General features: G+C 42.6%; 2 protein-coding genes across 10 annotated transcripts in view; both read left to right on the top strand.

Moving 5' to 3' along the window:
* The window catches only part of LOC143339789 (talin-2), an 87,661-nt gene extending 82,561 nt beyond the window's left edge, over window positions 1-5,100 (top strand). Inside the window, exons 55-58 of the mRNA XM_076761280.1 lie at window positions 1,247-1,435; window positions 1,546-1,728; window positions 1,926-2,051; window positions 2,201-5,100. Coding sequence (XP_076617395.1) covers window positions 1,247-1,435; window positions 1,546-1,728; window positions 1,926-2,051; window positions 2,201-2,329 — 627 coding nt within the window. The 3' untranslated portion in view covers window positions 2,330-5,100. The remainder of the gene's footprint in view (window positions 1-1,246; window positions 1,436-1,545; window positions 1,729-1,925; window positions 2,052-2,200) is intronic.
* Window positions 5,101-9,612: 4,512 nt separating this feature from the next.
* tpma (alpha-tropomyosin) lies at window positions 9,613-19,352 on the top strand. 9 transcript variants are annotated; one of them, XM_076760515.1, is made up of 10 exons: window positions 9,767-9,970; window positions 10,470-10,595; window positions 12,907-13,040; window positions 14,315-14,432; window positions 14,631-14,701; window positions 14,842-14,917; window positions 15,050-15,112; window positions 15,364-15,433; window positions 16,058-16,136; window positions 17,534-19,352. In XM_076760515.1, exons 1-10 carry the CDS (start codon window positions 9,857-9,859, stop codon window positions 17,553-17,555), a joined length of 873 nt encoding a protein of 290 aa, XP_076616630.1. In that variant the 5' UTR covers window positions 9,767-9,856; the 3' UTR covers window positions 17,556-19,352. The 9 variants fall into 9 exon arrangements, with proteins under 9 accessions (XP_076616711.1, XP_076616630.1, XP_076616795.1 ...); XM_076760680.1 differs by lacking the exon at window positions 17,534-19,352 and adding an exon at window positions 16,540-16,676 and having other exon boundaries at window positions 9,768-9,970; XM_076760596.1 differs by lacking the exon at window positions 16,058-16,136 and having other exon boundaries at window positions 9,613-9,970; window positions 18,659-19,352.
* Window positions 19,353-19,614: the final 262 nt, after the last annotated feature.

Raw genomic sequence — 19,614 nt, 5'->3', positions numbered from 1 at the left:
TAGATTTTACATTTAGAAGTCCTGCATTCAAAACTTTACATGAGTAAAATAAATATGGCAACACTTAAGAAAAGTACCTCAAAGTTCCAGTACTTGAGGAAATGTATTGAGTTACTTTCACCCTTGACTTAATGCTTCCCTGCCTTTAATGGACTGTCTGTTGTAAGCTTGCAGCTTAGAGCTGTGTCTTTATTATAAGTGGCATCATTTTCAAGTACGTGGCATCTAAAAAGTAAAAATCGGAGCTCTCAGTTCGTAAAATATTGATGTTGTACCCAAGTAGAGACACTTTTCTTTGTAGCAATGCCTTGAGCGCTCTTTTTAAAACCTTCTCAATGCTCTGTGCCTGTCTGTAAACATCTTTATGTTGTTTTTTGTGGTTTCTATTGAAGCGTCGCTGTTAATGTTGCGATTTCACAGTAACAAATTGACCCGTTTTGTCACAGGTCACAGAAAGTGTCCTCTGTGTCTCGTGTCGTCCCCTCCCTGTTAACACATTCCCATCACATTTTCTCTCACCTCGATTTAAGATCACGACTTTCAGTCTCTGAACTTGAACTTCCCATAACAATCACAGACGCTCACATTTTCCCATTTTATTGAATATTCATGCCATCAAAGTTTGATTTTTCGACTTTAATCTCTGTCGCTGAAAGCCCGCCCCCTACTCAACATTAGATTATCTTCAGCCATATCCCCTTCTACCATACAACACATCTACCATGTCTCCCCCTCCTCTGATCATACATGCATCTATGATAGCTCCAGCTAGTGTCTCCTGTCCCAGTATATGTCCTCTGGCTCCTAGTTAACCCCCCTCCCTCCCTGCCTGCCCCCACCACCGGAGGCCTTCTCTGCAGGGCTCTGTCTGATATGTTTGATATATTAGGTTGTTATTCAGTCCCAACTATATATCAAACATATTCCTACAGTGTCCCGCTCTGTCTACAGACTTGTGGTGTGAATGTGTTTGTGTGTGAAAGTGTGTGTTTGTTCTCTAAACAGACTGACTTGAGTTTGACTGAACGTGTGCTCCTTATCAGTTGCTGCAGTTTAAAAAGAGGCTTCATATCTGGCTGTGTGAAGCTTTTGGACTCATCTTTTTGTTTCTCTTAGTGCAGTGTGTCAGCATACAAAACCCCATTTCAAAAAATTCCCTTTCAGTCCTGGTGGTGTGGAAGGTAACCACCTTAAGCCTCGTGTAGGACGTCATCCCGTCTCACTGATTGGTCTCCTTCCCCCTCAGCAGGCGGACGAGACGCTGAACTTCGAGGAGCAGATCCTGGAGGCAGCCAAGTCCATCGCTGCAGCCACCAGCGCTTTGGTCAAATCAGCCTCGGCTGCCCAAAGAGAGCTGGTGGCTCAGGGCAAAGTGGGCCTCATCCCTGCCAATGCTGTGGACGATGGACAGTGGTCCCAAGGGCTCATTTCTGCTGTAAGTGCGTTGTGCAGGGGCATTTTCACACAGTTTTCCAATCTGAGGCTTAGTTTTGCTAACAAAAGCACTTAAAATGCTCTGTCTTAAAAATTGCTTTTCTCTTGCAGGCACGTATGGTGGCAGCGGCGACCAGCAACCTGTGTGAGGCAGCCAACGCCTCGGTGCAAGGCCATGCGAGTGAGGAGAAGCTCATCTCCTCAGCCAAGCAGGTGGCGGCCTCCACCGCCCAGCTGCTGGTGGCCTGTAAGGTGAAGGCTGACCAGGACTCTGAGGCCATGAGGAGACTGCAGGTACAGCACAGGCACACTCCAAAAAGCATACCGCAGTTTGGCTCGACTGCTTTAACAGTCAGTTGTCAGATCATGGAGCAGGGCAGTGTTCTTCTTTACTGCAGTGCTTCCAGGGCTTCAGATTTCATAGAATGATGTGCTCTCTTCTTTTGTTGTGCTGCTATTAGCTGTTTTCAACTGATCTCTTCCTCTAATAGATTGCCGGGAATGCAGTAAAGAAGGCGTCAGACAACTTAGTGCGGGCGGCTCAGAAGGCAGCATTTGACAAAGCAGATGACCACAATGTGGTGGTCAAGACAAAGTTTGTGGGAGGGATAGCACAGGTAAGACGGCCGAGCGGCGCGAAACATTACAATGAGCTTCTGTTGCTGAACAGGAAGTCTCTTCAGCTTCTTTCAGTTTGTGCTGGTGTATTATCAGGTGTAACGTCGAGGAAATAAAAGTCCTATTAAACCTATTTTTGTCTGGCCAGATCATTGCAGCCCAAGAGGAGATGCTGAGGAAGGAGAGAGAGCTGGAAGAAGCCCGGAAGAAGCTGGCTCAGATCAGACAGCAGCAGTACAAATTCCTGCCCAGCGAGCTACGAGAGGACAGCAACTAATTATTCAAGCTGGCCATCGCTGCAGCGTACGCTTGAAGCAGTGTGACCAGCATGTCTGTGTTTGTGTGTGAGTGTGTGTCCTCTTTAATGGCGCACCTGAACAGGTACGCGGCCTGCAGCTACTTCAGATATGTTGTGACTGATCTAACGAACCAGTAATGCCCAAGTCTGCAGCGAACACCGTCGACTGAGTCCACAGGACGTGGACAGATCTGAAAATGGACTACGAGCAAGTTAAAAATACTTCTGTCTGAAAGTGATTACTTTCTGGAAACATCATTAAGATTGTGGCGACCCCACTGAAGACCTGCTTTTTGTCCTCATGTAAAGCATTAACTCCTTTGCCCGGTGTAATCTGAACCAGAATGTGACACGCTTGGGACAAACCGTACGGCTCATATGCTCTCATGTTTGCCCATAAGCTACAGTTTCTTTTTTTCTTTGACAAATCTAGTTCACACACTTTCAAGATGAAGAATTGATTGTATTGCCGTTCATGTGATATCGCCGTTTAACTGCAGCGTCACGAAAAGATTTCAGCTCAGTACTCTAATTGTATGAATGTTGGCCTTCATGCTCCCATTTGGCACCTTACTGTCTGTTTGAATCACTTGGCGTGTCTTTAATTAAGTGGTCACAAACCCTAATATGAAGGAAGGTAGGCGTTTCGTGGACCACACTGTATATTTCGATAATGGACATTTGTTTTTTCGGGAATGTTCCTTTAAAGTAGACAGTGGTATTCAGCGTCTTTGCTTTCTTTCTTGTCATTTTTTTAATGCTGGTATTGATGGGCTCTACATGCAAAATGTCTTTTTAAGATGCAACAAATTCTACATGTTTGTCGAAGCCCGTGAATATAGGTGTCATCGTGTGCAGCTGCTGAGACTCAAGTCGAATGTTGAACATTATGTTACCATGTGAATGCTTTTCTACACAGGAAGACAAATTACCATAGAAGGAATATTTATTACTCACAAGTATTTTTAGCAGAGAGGGCTCCTTCAGACGCAGGAGTAGTCTTCACCACCACTAGACGAGCCTGTGCCGGCTTCCAGTCAGACATCTTTTTTTTGTTCCTTGTCACTTCACGTATTGAGGCTTTTACATACAGTATAAATGGAATTTGATCATGATGCAATAACATGGATGGTGCTTTAGGGGGCAGCATTGGTTTCCCTTCCACCATGCAAACTTGAAGTAATAATATAGGAGATGATATTGTATAGAATATGCGGTTAGAGTCGCTTGGCAGGTCGATTTGGCTACAACATCATGCAAATTAAGAATACCTGTAAATACCTCAGACTTCTTGAATCAACCGATTGCGGCTTGAACTGCTTCTACGCTATCATGAATATCCTCCCTGCAGATTTACTTCAGCACTTCCACTGTTAGTGATTATAGTCATTTTTCCAGCAATACTCAATCACTGCCAGGGATTTCATTTGAGTCAGTTCACCTCCAATTCTGCAATTTCAGGAAGCAGCAAAATTCAGAATCAGACAATAACTGAGCAATAAGCACATCCTGACAAACAAAACGCTTAAGAATTGATGTGAAAACAAGTGAGTTGAAAGTGAAGCGACTGCAACGCTAATCACTGCAGCTTTTTGTTCATTGGTGTCTGAATTGAAGGGTGTTCTGTGCGACTTCACTGAATATGCTACTTGCTGCAATAGAGCAACCTTTTGTTTACCGAGTTTGATTGTAGTGTGTTTGGTTCCCTTGTCTTACTATACGGGCTGTGTTTCAATATTAAACTACAGTATATTGTAAGATTAGGTCCTGCTGTGAAAATGCATGGCTTTGTGCTTCAGATGCATCTCTTTGTTCAAGCAGCGACAGGGTTCAACTTTTAAGGATGCACTGCTCCACTTACAGACAGTATACCATAGCAAATAGACAGGCCATCACCTTTGAGTCCTCTTAACAGTTGGGTCTGAATTCAGAGGTGTTTTCTGGCATTGTGTTTTTTTGTGTTAGGGTAGGAGGCGGGATTGGGGGGGGGGGGGGGGTCCACTGCTCATCAGTCAAGTCTGTAGTGTTATTATTAGTGCCTTAGTCCGTAGCCCATACAGTGTCTGGTCTGCTTGAGTGACAGCTTCACCTCACTGGTTAATAGAAGGTACTGGACAAGCAAATGTTTTGGGAATGTGGGTTCAGTGTCGGTGGGTTTTCTGACGTTTGTTGCTCCTCTTAAAGTGCTGAACCGACTGCATCCCCTCTACCTTTCTCTTTAATCTCTCTGCCACATGTAAGGCCTTTTGGGGATGACAGAGGAACTGTCCACCAGTCAAAAAAATGTGTTGCTGTTTAAAATGTACCATCAGTATATATATATATATATATATATAAGTATGTATATTATATATATGAACACATTTTTGTACTGCATTCCATGTACCACAGTGCTTCTAAACTGCGCCAGACTGGAGATTTGTGTCAGTCAACTGCTTTATTGTATGTTATGAAGTCACTGAAATTTTCCGGATTGGCTTTTTTTTTTTTTCTTGTGCTTTTAAGCCTTGATGAAAGATAAATGTGATAAGAACATTTCGAAATATCTGTCACCATTAAGATGTCATGATGCATTTCAATGACGTGGAGTAAATTGAAGTGTTCTGTATGTTTTTCCTCCCTTAACAGAAATAAAATTATGAACTTACGACAATAAAGACAAGTGATAACGGTAACGGTATAAAAGATATTTATCTGGCCTCAATAAAACTATTTTTTGTATTCACTGAAAATAAAGCATTTCAATGGAACTTTGTGTGTCAAACTGCCTTTTGTGGTTATTTAATTTGCGCCTCTGGTGTCTTCTAGTTTGAGGTCAACATCAACAGGAATTTCCTAGCCTTTGGAATTGGAAATTACATATTTACACTGACAGAAAAAAAGGCAGAAAAAGGTCCACACTGGATTAAACTTTAAAGTTGGTTGGAGCACATGAGCTGAATCACACCCCTCACAAGCTCAAATATCTGGAACCACATCAGGGCTGTATCTCCCGCTGAGGGCACTGAGGTCATGTTCTCAGTGTTTGCTGAGAAAATCTGTTTGCCTTGTCTTTTCCTTGTTCTGCAATTCAAAACTTCTACAGGCAGATTCCAGTCTGTTCAGACTCAATATGCTTAACTTAGACTACCTGGAGGTGGAAAAAAAACAAACTATAGGGATAGGTATCGATATTGGTGCCAATAGCTGACAATGCTTTGGGGAATACAAACATCATTTGGTCAGTTTTGTGGTATTTTTTCTCATTTAACAAGACATGTCAATCTGTCTAAAGAAGAAGAAAGTCGAGATCAGTAAACATCAAACATTCAAGAATCTGTGAACAAGACCAAGAATTGGACCAAGCATTGGAACCTTTCCACACTTAAAAGTCTTCACTCCTCAATGCCACAAACACATTTTGGTTGGTACTCTAAATGTATTGAGGTCCAACACTCAGACCTGTACGTTCCCCAGCAGAGGTTTACTCCTGGAGGTTTGGAGACATTTAGACCTTTTTTTGGAAATTAAATTCACAGAAAATGCAAATTCAACAGTTTCCGGCATAAATGAAATGTGAAGCATCCAACTCTGTGTGTGTGTGTGTTACATCCCCTCACGATGCCTCAGCCATAGTCCTGACAGAACTCCACCACAAGTTCTCCACTGAATAACAGAGGTGAGTTCTTGCAGGCAAACAAGGTCGCTTTAAGTGTCTGTGTCACTTTAGTGTCAAGACAAGATGGTATTTCTGAGTCAGCACTAAACCTGAGGCTATATTGAGTCCACGCTATGAACTGAGACCTGTGCTAAATTTGTCTGGCACTAAAATTTGAGGCGGCAATGTCAGTTACACTGTCACAGCTGCTCCAGCACTGCTTTTAAACCTGGAATCCTGTTTTTCTGCGATATCCCTTAAAGTTAGTTCTTCTGGCTACAACTTTTTCCACTTTTCCTCATGACCCAAATCTAAATGTCACTGACTCCTTTACACTTTCCGCTTCCTATTGGATCTGACTTGAGACAAGAGGCCTTGATACACTGGCTGTGCTGAAGAGGAGACAGCGAGAACCCTGGCTAAAAGGACGAGGGCATTGAATTTAATGTGGACAAGCAGCTGATACAAGACAGCTCATCCATTATTTTTATGCCCTAAATCTAATTATAATAAACGTCAGAAAGCGGGTACGGTTACTGATGACTGCAGCAAGCTGCACAGTAAGGTTAGAGGCTCCGTCCACTCAAGACGTTCTATTCAATGTAAGATTACCTGTCCTGACTTGTGGGCGCCAGTTTCTTGATTCTCTCTTCTGAGCCACAGTGACCTGAAGCCGGTGCTTCATTTTTCACATTTTCTTCTCAATAAAAAGAACAGTGTCACATCAGGTTGCTGGCTGTGTTACTCCGCGGATGGAAAATGACACACCAATGACACGCTGTAACAAGCATTCATCACAATGATATTTTTACATGACCTCAGTACAGTATGAGCTCTGCACGTCTAAACCGTTATGATGAGGTTGATTAGGTTGAATCACCACGTGAGATGAAGTTTGACTCAGAAGGAGTGGGTGAAACACCAACATTGCTCCTCCTCGATACTTTTAATTATTGAGCAGGAGGTGAGAAATTCCAGTCTAGACGTTAACAATGAAATCATCACCATAGTCCCATTTTTGTCTGGGAGCTGCTCAGCCAGCTGTCTCGTCACATCTGTGATGAGCCATTCAGACAGCTCCGGGCTTTTATTTGTGGTCTGACACTGCAGATCAAGGTTTGATGAACTGTGCTTTGACTGTGCTGAGCTGTGACGCACCACAGAAACAAAGACTGTGTTTAGATTTATGAGTTCTTCATAACAATAAATCTGTATTGCATACATGGCCATCAACAGACAATGGTCACCTAATGAAATCCAACTTCAAAGGTCTTTAAACTTCACATGAAAGGCCAGAACATCATTGTTACAATGCCACATGCTTCCCTGCATGATGGGAATTCTGGGAATACTGAGGCTTGTTTCAGTGATCACGGCTGTCAGCATGAATTTGACTCACTGTGAATCCTTTGTGAAACCTAAACCACTGATTTCTGCTGCTCTACTCAAGAAATAACAGCTGGGATATGTAATAATGTGAAATGTGGTTTAACACATTCAGCCACTAATATGTGAGGAATACGGCCTGTTTAGGCACATCCACCCAAGCCTGACAATGGTCAGGTAAAAAGGTGTACATTTTAAACAGACTTTAGATTGTGGAACAAAACAATGCGATAAAAGGCTCCAAAGACTCGTGCAGTTGACCACTTGGTCTTCGCTGCAGGCAGAAAAACTGTAAACATGTTGTCCACGTGTAATGGCCCCGGCAGGAAAATGTAAAAATCGTATTTTTGCTGCAAGTGTAAGTACCACAAAGAACAGAGAAAAAATACCTCTGTGTGCACTATAGAGAACTCCTGCCCAAGTATTTTTGAATGATTTACAGACCCCAAACATTCAACCTGACTAAATCATTAATTGTTGGACAGGTACAATGTGGTGGTGTTCATCCCTCTATCTATCCAGGGTGCTAGGGTGACATGGATTGCGCCATGAGCCTCTCTGATCTCTGTATATGACTGGTATGCCTGTCTGGCTGCTTAACAGTCCACAAAACACATGGTGGGATGACAACACAGTGACAGCTGACGGCCTTAAAAAAAGCTCCGCAGGAAGGATATCAGGCTGGCCTCCCAAGGAGATAAAATACAGGGGAAAAGGGACAAATGATTTAATACAAAGACTTCAATAAATATAGATTATTATTTATTATAGCACAGAAATTATCTTGAAATTCAGATATAAAAACTTTGAGACTAATTTGTAGTATTTCTTCTTCAGCTGCTCAAACCAAGAAGCAGTTACACATCATTCTTGGTCAACCTTTAAGTCTATGATTTATAAAGGCTTAAGAAATCAAGCAAAAGTGAGGAGTTTTTGGTATGACTTCACTTAGCCTGCTTGTTTTATTCTGTTTTTGTCCCAATCCCCTTCACAAAGGAACCAAAATAGTGAAAGTTAATGCCCCTTTTCTAAAAGACAGGCTCAGTCGGCATGGGAGTGGCTACAGGGGCCACAAACAGAGTCAAGCAGGTGCTCTCTAGGCAGTAAGACCCCAAAAATATGCGCTCAACAGAACAAAAGCAGAATAGTTGGGGCAGGGAAGAGCGGGAGGATGTTAAAGTCTGAAGGCTCCTTTGAGAATGACAGAATACTGTCAGCTTGGGTTGTTATGCCTTATGGACATAGAGACAGTGCTGTTCATATACAATGACATAACAGTGGTGCATGTGTGTATGTAGAGCATATCTAACCTATTATCAAAATACATCTTACTTTCACCCATTAACTTATATTTAGTTATTACTGAGGTTGATTTTTACAGTCAAGGTCCAATTTCCCTCACATACACAAAAATTAATGACTCTAGTCGACAGTAAACTATTATTACTCAACCAGTCCTGAGCACAGGTTGTGTGCGACAGCTGCTGCTGTGCCAGTGGCCCTGTGAACTACCACAGAGGCGCTGTCAGGGGGGCTGTTGAAATGTCAGAGCTTCTGTATCTTCCACTGCGCACGCCAACGTATCCACTGCATCTCATCTGAGATCTAACTCTCAGGCATGCACTAGCTGAGAGAAGAGTTGGACAAGCTCGACGAAATACTTCTGCAGAGAGCAAAGCCTATCTGGTTGCTGCTCGGATGTTGAACTATGCTGTGAGGGAGCTGCTGAAATGATCCCTGGAAGACAAACAAGCCATATTGGCTAATATGACACCGGGCAGAGGGAGAAGAACTTTCACAGGGGCTTATCCAATCACATATATTTGTTTTGTATGAATAGATCTGATGCATGGAGTGATATTACAATTCATTCTGTTACTAATCTCTGTTGAAATGTTGGTATTTGTTGTGAGTTCATAATTCATGAAACAGTGTATTTTGTTTTGGCACAGTTAGATGTAATATAAAATATCCATATCTAAAATATTTGTGATTGTCAAATTATTCCCTGCGTGGCTTTTCTCACCTGTAGTTTCTGGGTTATTCTCCTGTGTGATAATTGGGTCATTATTATCAGCATGTTTCTCCCAAATAACCCCCCTCTGAGGAGCTACTAACTCTGCTTCCTAGATTTCAATTGGAGGGTGTTGGTAACAGGAGTGGACGTCCTGGTGTGAGGGGGGAGTGCCTTCCTGACGTCCATGTCCCATGTATAGTCATAGAACTTGTCAAATGTCTTAGAAGAGCGAATCACTGAAGAGATCCAGAAAAAAGACAGGTCCCGCGTTGACAAACAGCTGCTGTTGTTTCCAAAAAAGTATTGGGTATCCAGTAACTGCCCAGCCAAACTACATATTTGACTCACTACAACCCAGGCGAGCTCGCACTCCAGCTTGGCGTTCAGTGTGGTTCAGACGCTCCGATCCCTTCATTCAGTTTATTTTGCTTTTGGTTTGCTCGGACTCCCCCGACACTAAGCAGCCATGGATGCCATCAAGAAGAAGATGCAGATGCTGAAGCTCGACAAGGAGAACGCCTTGGACAGAGCTGAGCAGGCCGAGTCAGACAAGAAGGCATCGGAGGACAGGAGCAAACAGGTCGGCATCCAGTGTGAAACCCGCTCTGGTGCTTTTACGCACCAGTGCCGATGGCACAGTGCGCCCGGCGCCGCGGTTCCTGCGTTTCCAGCGTCCTGTGATTGAGGATTAAATTGCGTGTCTTCATAGGATTAAGTTAACTTTTGTAAAAATTGAATATCGTTGTTTTTTTCTTTTCTTTTCTTTTCTTTTTTTTTTTTTGTTATGTATACATACATACTTATTAAGGCTGCATGAAGTTGGCAACAATTTACATTTACATTTTAGATTTGCTGTTGGAACCATTATAATTTAGCTATAGAAGCATTTTCTAATAGCCTAGAATAACTGTATTTCTAAATGACTGATATAAAGTCTATGATGTAGTACAAACATGTATTATTTTCACACTTTAGAGATTATTTACAGATACTGTGAGGTGTTGTGTGCTTGATGTTGAGAGTGATGATGCCTGTGTTCCACATGTCAGTAAATCTCCTCTTGTTTCTTCGTGTCCAAGCTTGAGGATGACCTGGTAGCACTGCAGAAGAAGCTGAAGGCAACTGAGGATGAGTTGGACAAGTACTCTGAAGCCCTGAAGGATGCCCAGGAGAAACTGGAGCTCGCTGAGAAGAAGGCCACAGATGTGAGTCTGGGCTGACAACACCACTGACTGGTGGAGCCCCAATAGGGCAGCCACTGCCAAATGGTTTGACCTTGAACCACCCCAATGGGTCCAGTCAGGAAACTAAGATTACCAGTCCCCATACAGATTTAGTCTCATTTTTATGACGCAGTAATCAATTATATGAGGCCTATGTATAGGAAGAAATTATGGATAGTTAAATTTAGCTCTTGTGCTGTATATGGTAAGGTCACAGCTCGCTGGCTTACCAGTGCATTCCACAGCCATTTGGACAAATCTAGGGCCAGTGTAGGGTTTCAGCCAGGCATTTTACAATCATAATTTGGCCTGTAAAATCCTTGACAGATTTGTGGTTGTTCTGGTTTCAGTTGGCAGTTACAGTATGTCCAACCCTGATGAAATTACCAGTTTATTGACTGGGTTTAATGTTACACCAATTATGCCTAATTGATTATGCTGCAAGTGGCAACAACAACGTCAACCACTGCAACACAGCAACAACAATATTACTGAGATAACATAAGATAAACTTCAGTGATTTCTCAGATGGGCTTTATTGACTGATTGATTGAAAGGGAAACTAAAAAAGTACAAAAACAGATGTATAACACACATAAAAGAAGTAGAAAAACTAGAACTGCTCTACATTGTGAGCACCGACTACAATATGAACCATGAAAAATGGATAGATGAATAGTTAATACACCTTAAACAAATTAAGTGCAGGAGTGCCTTGAAAAATCACATGAAATCACAAACAAAACCAGGACATAATTAACTCGTAATAAATAAGCAAATACATGAAAAAAGAACTTAAGCAACGCAATGGGATGGTGGATACAGTATCTGCAGGCAGCAATGCAGCATGAGATAAATTTATTGTAGCAGGAAAACAAAAGTGTGTGAGGTCCAGTGAGTACATAGACAATAGGACAAGAGGTCAAAGGCTGAGGAACTTGAATAATAATTAATAGAATTGATGAATCTTTTAATTATGTGCACGCAATTGTACCGTCATGGTTCCTAAAGCAGCTCATGGCTGAACTAGTGTCTACTGCCTGGAGCTGTGATTTTGATAGGGTTAGCTCAATTTACCAGTAGGGGATACACTCAAAACAGCTCATGAATTAGACAGACGTTTAACGGGCAAAAAGTATAAGAAGTGACATAAAAGTATTTCGAAAAAACACTGGGAATCGTCACAATTGAAATCTTTTTTATCATTTGCTAAATGTTATCATTTGCGTATAAAATCGGGTACTTCCGGGGTGGATGGCACATCCCAATCCTCATCAGCGGTTGATTAAGGGCGGTGGGGGCAGGGATCAAACGCGCCGCATCCTCCTCCAAGTGTGTGTGTGTGAGTGTGTGTCTGCGTTGAGGCTACCCGCACAGAGCTGAGGGACAACTAGTTTAGCTAAGACAAAAAGCGCAAAAATGGCCGGTGGGAGCTCTCTGGAGGCTGTGAAGAAGAAAATCAAGTCGCTACAGGAACAGGCCGATGCGGCGGAGGACCGGGCGGCGGTTCTACAGCGGGAACTGAACCAGGAGCGGAGCGCGAGGGAAGCAGTAAGCCACTGCTAATTGTTTAAGGCAATTAGTCGTTAGACTGTCGACGGTATTAGGCGTAAATCTGGTCAGAAAGCGTGGCTGCTAAGGCCTAGACAGCGACGGTTTATGCTCAAATGCCGTCAGGTATCCTCAGGTACACATGTGTGAAATTAGCTCAGTGTAGGACGCGGCTAAACGATGGGTAGGTGAAAGGACCAACAGCCGGTACGTCCAGAATAAACAAATAGCCTGTAACAAGTAGGCTAACGCTGCAGCAGCACCGCTGGTCCAGTGAGATAAAACCCTCTCCTGTGTAAAACTCCCGCAGGCCACTAGCTAGTTGGAGCACAGGGGAGCTGCTTTTTACCCCTCCATCATACTAAACTGTAGCAGGGCTGCTAATTTGTTTATGGGACAAGATGACTGAAATACTGAGACAGGATATTGCAGGTCTGACCGGGCAGGTGGGAAGAAGGTGGATAAACTAGTGTAGCATTTCCTGCTAGCATGTGGTAGGTTTAAAATGAGTGTCAAAGTAAGAGACGTGCCATCCACCCCTCAGTCTGTAGAGGAAATGTGCATACTAGAGCCTGCATCCTCCCTTGGGCGTGTCCCTGGCCTAGCCCAGGCTCTCCTAGGAAAACGTGAAGGGGTTGGATGTTGCAGTCCTGCAAAGCCCAGCTGAAGCAAGGTCCGTGATTTTAGGCGTTATGAAACGCTTGATTTGACTGTATATGAATGTGGTGTTGTGTTCTCCTAGGCTGAGGGTGATGTAGCCTCCCTGAACAGACGTATCCAGCTGGTTGAGGAGGAGTTGGACCGTGCTCAGGAGCGTCTGGCCACAGCTCTGACCAAGCTGGAGGAGGCAGAGAAGGCTGCTGATGAGAGTGAGAGGTGGGTACATTGCACCTGTTAAATCCAGGAAGACCCCAACACAATCCACTCGTAGGCCCTGCTGTTAGTCCTCAGTGTCATACAGAAAAATCACAGCTGTGCTTTGCTTTACATGGAACTTCACCATTTGTGAGGTTTTTAGTTCCCCATCACCTCATATTATTTGTTTTGCTGAAATATAGTCTTCTCTGAAAAAGACTGATGAGGCCAGATTCGGACAGAATGTTTTGATTTTGATAGTCCAGTCCTTAATCATACAACATGCAGTTTCAAACCTTTTGAGGCACAGCGGTCATTCTGCCACTGAGTGCTTTTAAAACAAATGGGAAAGCAAATTCTATGACTCTGTCATATTTATGACTGAAATGTGGGATTCTGCTTAATTCCAGTTACCTAAAAATCAAAGATAGCATAACATGCTGTTGAGAGTACCACTCCTGTCATTGTGCTCACTGCTGCCACCAGTGGCTGGAAGTAATATTACACTAATGTTCAGAAGTGAGCACTCAATAAGAACAGGGGGACAGAATAATGCGATAAGACACACAAAGCTGTGGTTTACAGTGATTTTAGAACAGCAAAAGGGCTAATTATGTTAGCATTCCTCTTTGCAGGTAGGGGGTGTTTGACTGTGGACAGGCACGTTTGAATTGTGGCATGCCATGGGACAGGATTTCTCTTGCCTCTTGACCAGGATCAAAGTTTTTGTACAGTACTTCGCAAGCACCCCTGTAGCTCTGCATTCCAGACACAGCTGCACATCGAACCAGATTTTGTTGACAAGACAATCACTTGTATTTTGGATTCAGCGCCTGAGAGTGCCTCTGTTAACGATTAGTGGTGGGATGTTTTGTTGCATTCTTCTCTGCAAAGTTCTTTTTTCATTACTCCATCTAAAGCATAAATCATTGATGTACTGGTTAAGGATGTTTGTTCATGTTTGTTTATTCATACATGGACACTCATCATTTACAGTGTCACCCACCATAATATGATGGACCAGTGTGTGTGTAAAAGTATCAACACATGTTGTCCAGATGATGCAGTGTAAATGAAAGTCTGTGTAGTCCTCCTCAAAATCAGAAGAGCTTCACCAGTATGAGGCATCAGTGGGAAACGTGCTAAACGTTCCTTCAAGCAGTGTCCTGGGTCCTTATAAGACAAACTATTGATCACTTATTAGTTCAACAAGAGGGCATTATCTAAACATATTGGCCTGTTGTTGTCCCTGTGGTGCTCATGACTTACTGATCACACTGTTTTCTTTCTCTCAGAGGCATGAAGGTCATTGAGAACAGGGCAATGAAGGACGAGGAGAAGATGGAGCTGCAGGAGATCCAGCTGAAGGAGGCCAAACACATTGCAGAGGAGGCTGACCGCAAATACGAGGAGGCAGGTTTCACAGCTGTTCACGTCACTCTGAACTTTGAGCTCAGCATTGTCTGAATTCTTTCACTGCAGCGTAACAGCTAACACCAATGGCCACTCTGTCAGGCGCTTGGTATTGCTGCTAATTCATGAAGAATTATTAGAATAACAGTAGATACATTAGAGAGTTTTTTGATCTAACTTTTTATGTTGTGACCTCAGGTGGCCCGTAAGCTGGTGATCATTGAGAGTGACTTGGAACGTACAGAGGAGCGTGCTGAGCTGTCTGAGAGGTAACAACTTCCTTTCCCCTTCCATCTGTTCCAAGTCACAACTTTACGTAAGACGTCAGATGAATTCTCTTGTAATTTTTTTTTTTTTGTTTTGTCTCTGGCGTCTTCCTGCTTCTTCAACCAAACCCATAAATCAATAGCAAATGCTCTGAGCTTGAGGAGGAGCTGAAAACCGTGCAGAACAACCTGAAGTCTCTGGAGGCCCAGGCAGAAAAGGTAAGGATGGCTGACCAAGAACATTCATGGCAAATAATCCAGTTTTGGTCCCTTGAAGTCTGTTTAAAGCCCTTTTGTATATGATATGGTCCTGTACATTTGCCTGACTCTGGCCTTTGTGTGCAACCACAGTACTCACAGAAGGAGGACAAGTACGAGGAGGAGATCAAGGTTCTTACAGACAAGCTGAAGGAGGTGAGTTAACTAAAGTTTGCCTAAATTATCCATCCATTTATTATCCATCCTACTTTTTTTTCAAAGGCATTTTAGAGAGCTTCTTTGTAATCGATTGTGGATGTTGACTCATTAGTTATTTGAATTAAGTATGCTGACTATGTATTTTTCATTACAGCACATGAAGTGTTTTAAATGTCTGCAAGGCTGTGGTTAGTAATGCAAACCTCTTAATGTGACCTGCTAATGTTTTCCTGTATCCCTCCACTCAGGCTGAGACTCGTGCTGAGTTCGCTGAGAGATCAGTCGCCAAGCTGGAGAAGACCATTGATGACCTGGAGGGTATGAATCTTATCCACTTGATTTTTAGACATCGGAAAAAGTTGTTTTTACACAATGTAGGTGTGCGTTTGTTACAGCGCGGTTGTGATATACAAGGCAGTTACTGCTCAACCAGTTGGCAAAAAAAAAAGTAGAGAGAAAAGAGAGAAGTTCCAGTTTTGTAAACACTGGTGCAGTGTGAGTTTATTTGTTTGGTCAGCAGGGTGTTAAACAGTCCTCAGGACAAATATCTGCACTGTCAGTTGTCTACCGGGGAGGGGGGAGCAAAGTGGTGATCCACAGAGGCCGGCGTGATATTATTCGTGCCGGCAACAACATTTCTCACCATAATGCTGTTTGCCATTCTGGTGTAGTGACTGTTGAAGGCCAGCTTGGTCCCAAGCAGTCCTCCCAGGGTCACGGAACATGTGAGGCAGTTTCTCTGTGACTCCTCAGGAATCTGACACAACCTCAGCAGCTGTTCCATGTGCACTTCCTATTTCTGTCCTGCTTTTTTTCCCCCCACAGTTTCTCTGTTTGCGTTTTCCTTTTGACTTCTGTTCTCTGATGCTATTATCTTTCTGTTGTCTTCTTATTTTATTCCAAATCCTTCACTGCCACCTCATAACAATTGCCACACAATAGATGAGCTGTATGCCCAGAAACTGAAGTACAAGGCCATCAGCGAGGAGCTGGACCACGCCCTCAACGACATGACTTCCATGTAATTCACCTCACACTTGTTTCTGCTGTGCCTTAGATCACAACAGTCCTCACCACTAACTGGAATACAATAGCTCCCTCTTGTGGCATGTTTGAGTGAAGTTGTTTTTATTCAGCTAAATCGCAGACGGTGGATTCTCCTGAGATCCTCCTTCACTGTTTGTCTAACACTGATTTGTGTGTGAACTTAATGGACGTTTCTTCTGCTGTGGGTAACTGCTAACACATTTAGCTGTAGTTCCTCGCTAGTGTTTCACAGCACAGCCACATTTCTTCATAAGCTTCATTCTCATTTTCTCACTCAGTTCTGCTTTCTTTTTTCCTCTTTTTGGTTCTGCATGTCATTTATATTCCATTCCTTCTTTTTCTGTCTATCTCCAACACTTGTTCTCCTTTTTCCACAGCTAAATCTTTACACCCTTCACCCCAGACGCTGGTTGAGTGTCCTCATCTTCGTCCCCTCCTGTGCAGCGCAGCCCAACTTTCTGTCTCCTCTGTCTCTGTATTTCTATACCTCTGCACACTGGGCTTCAGCTGCCGCCATCCATTTGTTCACCTCTCATACAGACCTTTTGAGCCACATTGCTTTCTGTAAAATAAACATTCTTCCATCTATGCCAGCCCTTCCCCCTTTCTCCTGCCATGTTTCTTCATTTCTATTTGTCGCATCTTTTTTGTGTTTTTTTTTTTTTTTTTTGTCTTTTCTGTGTTTTAATTTGTTTTGTTGAGTAGCTTTTGAATAAACTCTGAAGCTCCTCTCTCATTCACCGTTCCCTTTTCTTTTCGAGAGGACTGTTTGGACTATTTGGTGTAAAGGCACTATTGGGGTGTTAATTTCGTTGGAACAAACTAGTGTTCACATGAAATACAAGGGTGATCCTCCCAGATTACATTTGAAGTAGAGGAATAAGGTAAAATACCAGCCGCCGTGACAGGTTACCTGCTTTAGATTTACTTTTTACAAAACCTAATGTGTCGAACGCACTTTGTCGGCCAGAGGGATCAACTGCTGAATCACCTTAAAATGATCTTTAGTGTCTACATCCTCCTGAATCTGGATTATGCATTAGCCACTTATGTGAAGGCTTCCTCCTCATTATCTCTGGGGAGATACTGGGGATAGCTACATAAAGTACAAAACCAACTAAAGGAGAAATGAGGAATTGATGTTGTCATGGGTAAGTGGGACACCAAGCTAGTGACAGCTTGTGAGAGCTTTTGGAAATGTGAATGACAAATAGTGAGTTTATTGCATCAGGTTGCAATGTTCATGAGGTGAGCAGTTGAACAGCTTGAATACAAACTGACATCTGTGATTAACACTAACTCTTTGTCTTTTCTACTAACCCACCTAACTGTCTCTTTCCCTTTTCTCTTACCTGCTTTCTGACTGTCAAGACCATCTATACAAGCAGCTTGAGAAAAACCGCCTTCTGACCAATGAACTGAGAGTAGCTTTAAACGAGGCTTAAACTGGAACAGCTCTCGTATGCTTTCATTCTTCTGAAACTCAAATGTCCAGGCATATTGTCTACTGCTGTGATATAAAAAGAGTATAGACAACTGTGTCCATGACACAAAAACTTAAGTAATGCTTTCAACAAGTGGGATACGAGTCTAAGATTTTCACATTATGCATGCTCAAACTGCAGTTTCAGGTGGGAGGTCAGGCAACCTGGGGTCATGAAACTGGAATGGATTTTGCTATATTCTTCTCAGTTATTGACAGGGCTGTAGCACATCAGTCCAGCTGAAATTTGCATGGTGCTGTCGCTCATGGGGTGAAGGCTGGTGGTGGTGCTAGTGGCCGACAGCTGCTAAGGCTCATAAAATACTTTGTCGTCCAGAAATTGTCCAGAAATTCTTCTACACCCACAAATCCCCCCCTGAAATCTTATGACTGCAAACCAGAGAGGTCAACTTTTCAACTAAAGCAATCTAGTAAGAGTTCAGTCACAAGATGCAGTTTATTCAGCTGTGCTGAGAACCAAACTGCCCAACTCGGAGTTGTTTGGTCAAGTTTTCTATCTGTAGCATTTCAGTCAGGACACACATCAGTGTTTTGACATTTTTTGCATTAACAATACGTTTGATCTTGATGACGTGATTGTGAACCCTGCAAATCTGAGTAAGCTTGGCAGATTGCCCCCGATATCACATTGAATGAGCTTGAAAACTGGATGATGACCTGGAGATGATTTGTAAAATAAATCCATTGTCAGACCACAGACTTGGTAAAGAGCCACTATTCTGTCTCTGACCCAGCTCATACAGTTTTGACTACAGCCCTGTCTATAGCTTGACTGTGATATCCACAGTGAATTTGCCCACAGAATTGGAGTTGAGGACTTAATGAATGCTAACTTCTGTAATTGGAAAACGTTCTCACACGCGCAAGGTTTGTAACAATATCAGCACATGTCTAACACTGTTTGTTCTCCTGGGCTCGAGCTTTGTCTGTTTATACTCCATGCATCTTTGTTGTTTTTTCTGATTTTAACTGATGCAATGCTATATTAACAGATAAACTCACACGTGCTAAAGAAGAAGGCCTGAGCGTAAAGCAGATGCTGGATCAGACTCTGATGGACATGGTTAACATTTGACACAGCTGTGTTCGCCTCATTGCCTCATCTGCTCTGAGTATGGCTGGCTCCCATATACGGCTGTTACAGACAGTGTCGGGCCTTGTGTTTATATGTGTCCTCTGACCTTGTCATCCTGAAGAAACACAAGGTAGCATAAATGGCTTTGGTGAGCTACTGTTAAACTACACTGTTTCCGTTACACACTGTAATCAAAGGTCAGTTAACATTCACTGTATATCTTTAATAGGTTTACATGTATCTGTTGGGAAAATTTGCACTTTTGTAGGGAAAATACTGCACATAATCATTGTGAACAAAGCCATAAGTTAAGCCAAGGTTATATAAAAGGGACTTTTATTATGTGTACTTTTGTAAAGTTGCTTGTGTGTCTTTGTTTCTTCTGTATTATAAACATATATTCAGTGTCAGTGATGTTTTTCACTGTCAGTTTGGTGTAGGAAGGAATTCTTAGCGCAATTGCTTGAATGTACTGGTTTGTTCAGCTAAGTGAAAGAAAGTGTACAGTGTACTCACTTTTCTGTTCATTTTGAGGAACTGTTTTGTTCATTTGTCTCCCATTTTATCTTGGAAATGTAAAGATCATGAATAAATGGTTGGATGAAGTATAATTTAGCCCAAGCCTGGCATTATTACAAATGTTTCTTTGGTGTTTTTCGATTCTCTGAAGAAGAAATGGGGAAAATGTTAGAGATCAAGAAACTTTTGCTTTCCTTCCTGTGTCGTCTTACATGATATTCTCTATAGCACCCTTCATTTAAGTGATACAAAATAGTAGCAGCAGGAATTAGTGTAATAGTGTGTAACAGACATGTTCTTCTTTCTTTAATAACTACCAGTTAAAAACAATAACTGCCCTTCATCAAGTCCAGG

This window comes from Chaetodon auriga, chromosome 1 (assembly GCF_051107435.1).
Source record: "Chaetodon auriga isolate fChaAug3 chromosome 1, fChaAug3.hap1, whole genome shotgun sequence".
In the NCBI taxonomy this organism is placed as follows: Eukaryota; Metazoa; Chordata; class Actinopteri; order Chaetodontiformes; family Chaetodontidae; genus Chaetodon; species Chaetodon auriga.
The sequence above is the reverse complement of the archived record's forward strand: the minus strand, read 5'-3'. Positions and strand labels throughout refer to the sequence as shown.

Excerpts from the sequence above, each read along its gene's own strand:
- tpma (XM_076760515.1), top strand. The coding sequence starts at position 9,857 with ATGGATGCCATCAAGAAGAAGATGCAGATGCTGAAGCTCGACAAGGAG. Across the intron at positions 9,971-10,469 it reads CGGAGGACAGGAGCAAACAG|CTTGAGGATGACCTGGTAGC; the intron begins GTCGGCATCCAG and ends TTCGTGTCCAAG. Across the intron at positions 15,434-16,057 it reads GACCATTGATGACCTGGAGG|ATGAGCTGTATGCCCAGAAA; the intron begins GTATGAATCTTA and ends GCCACACAATAG.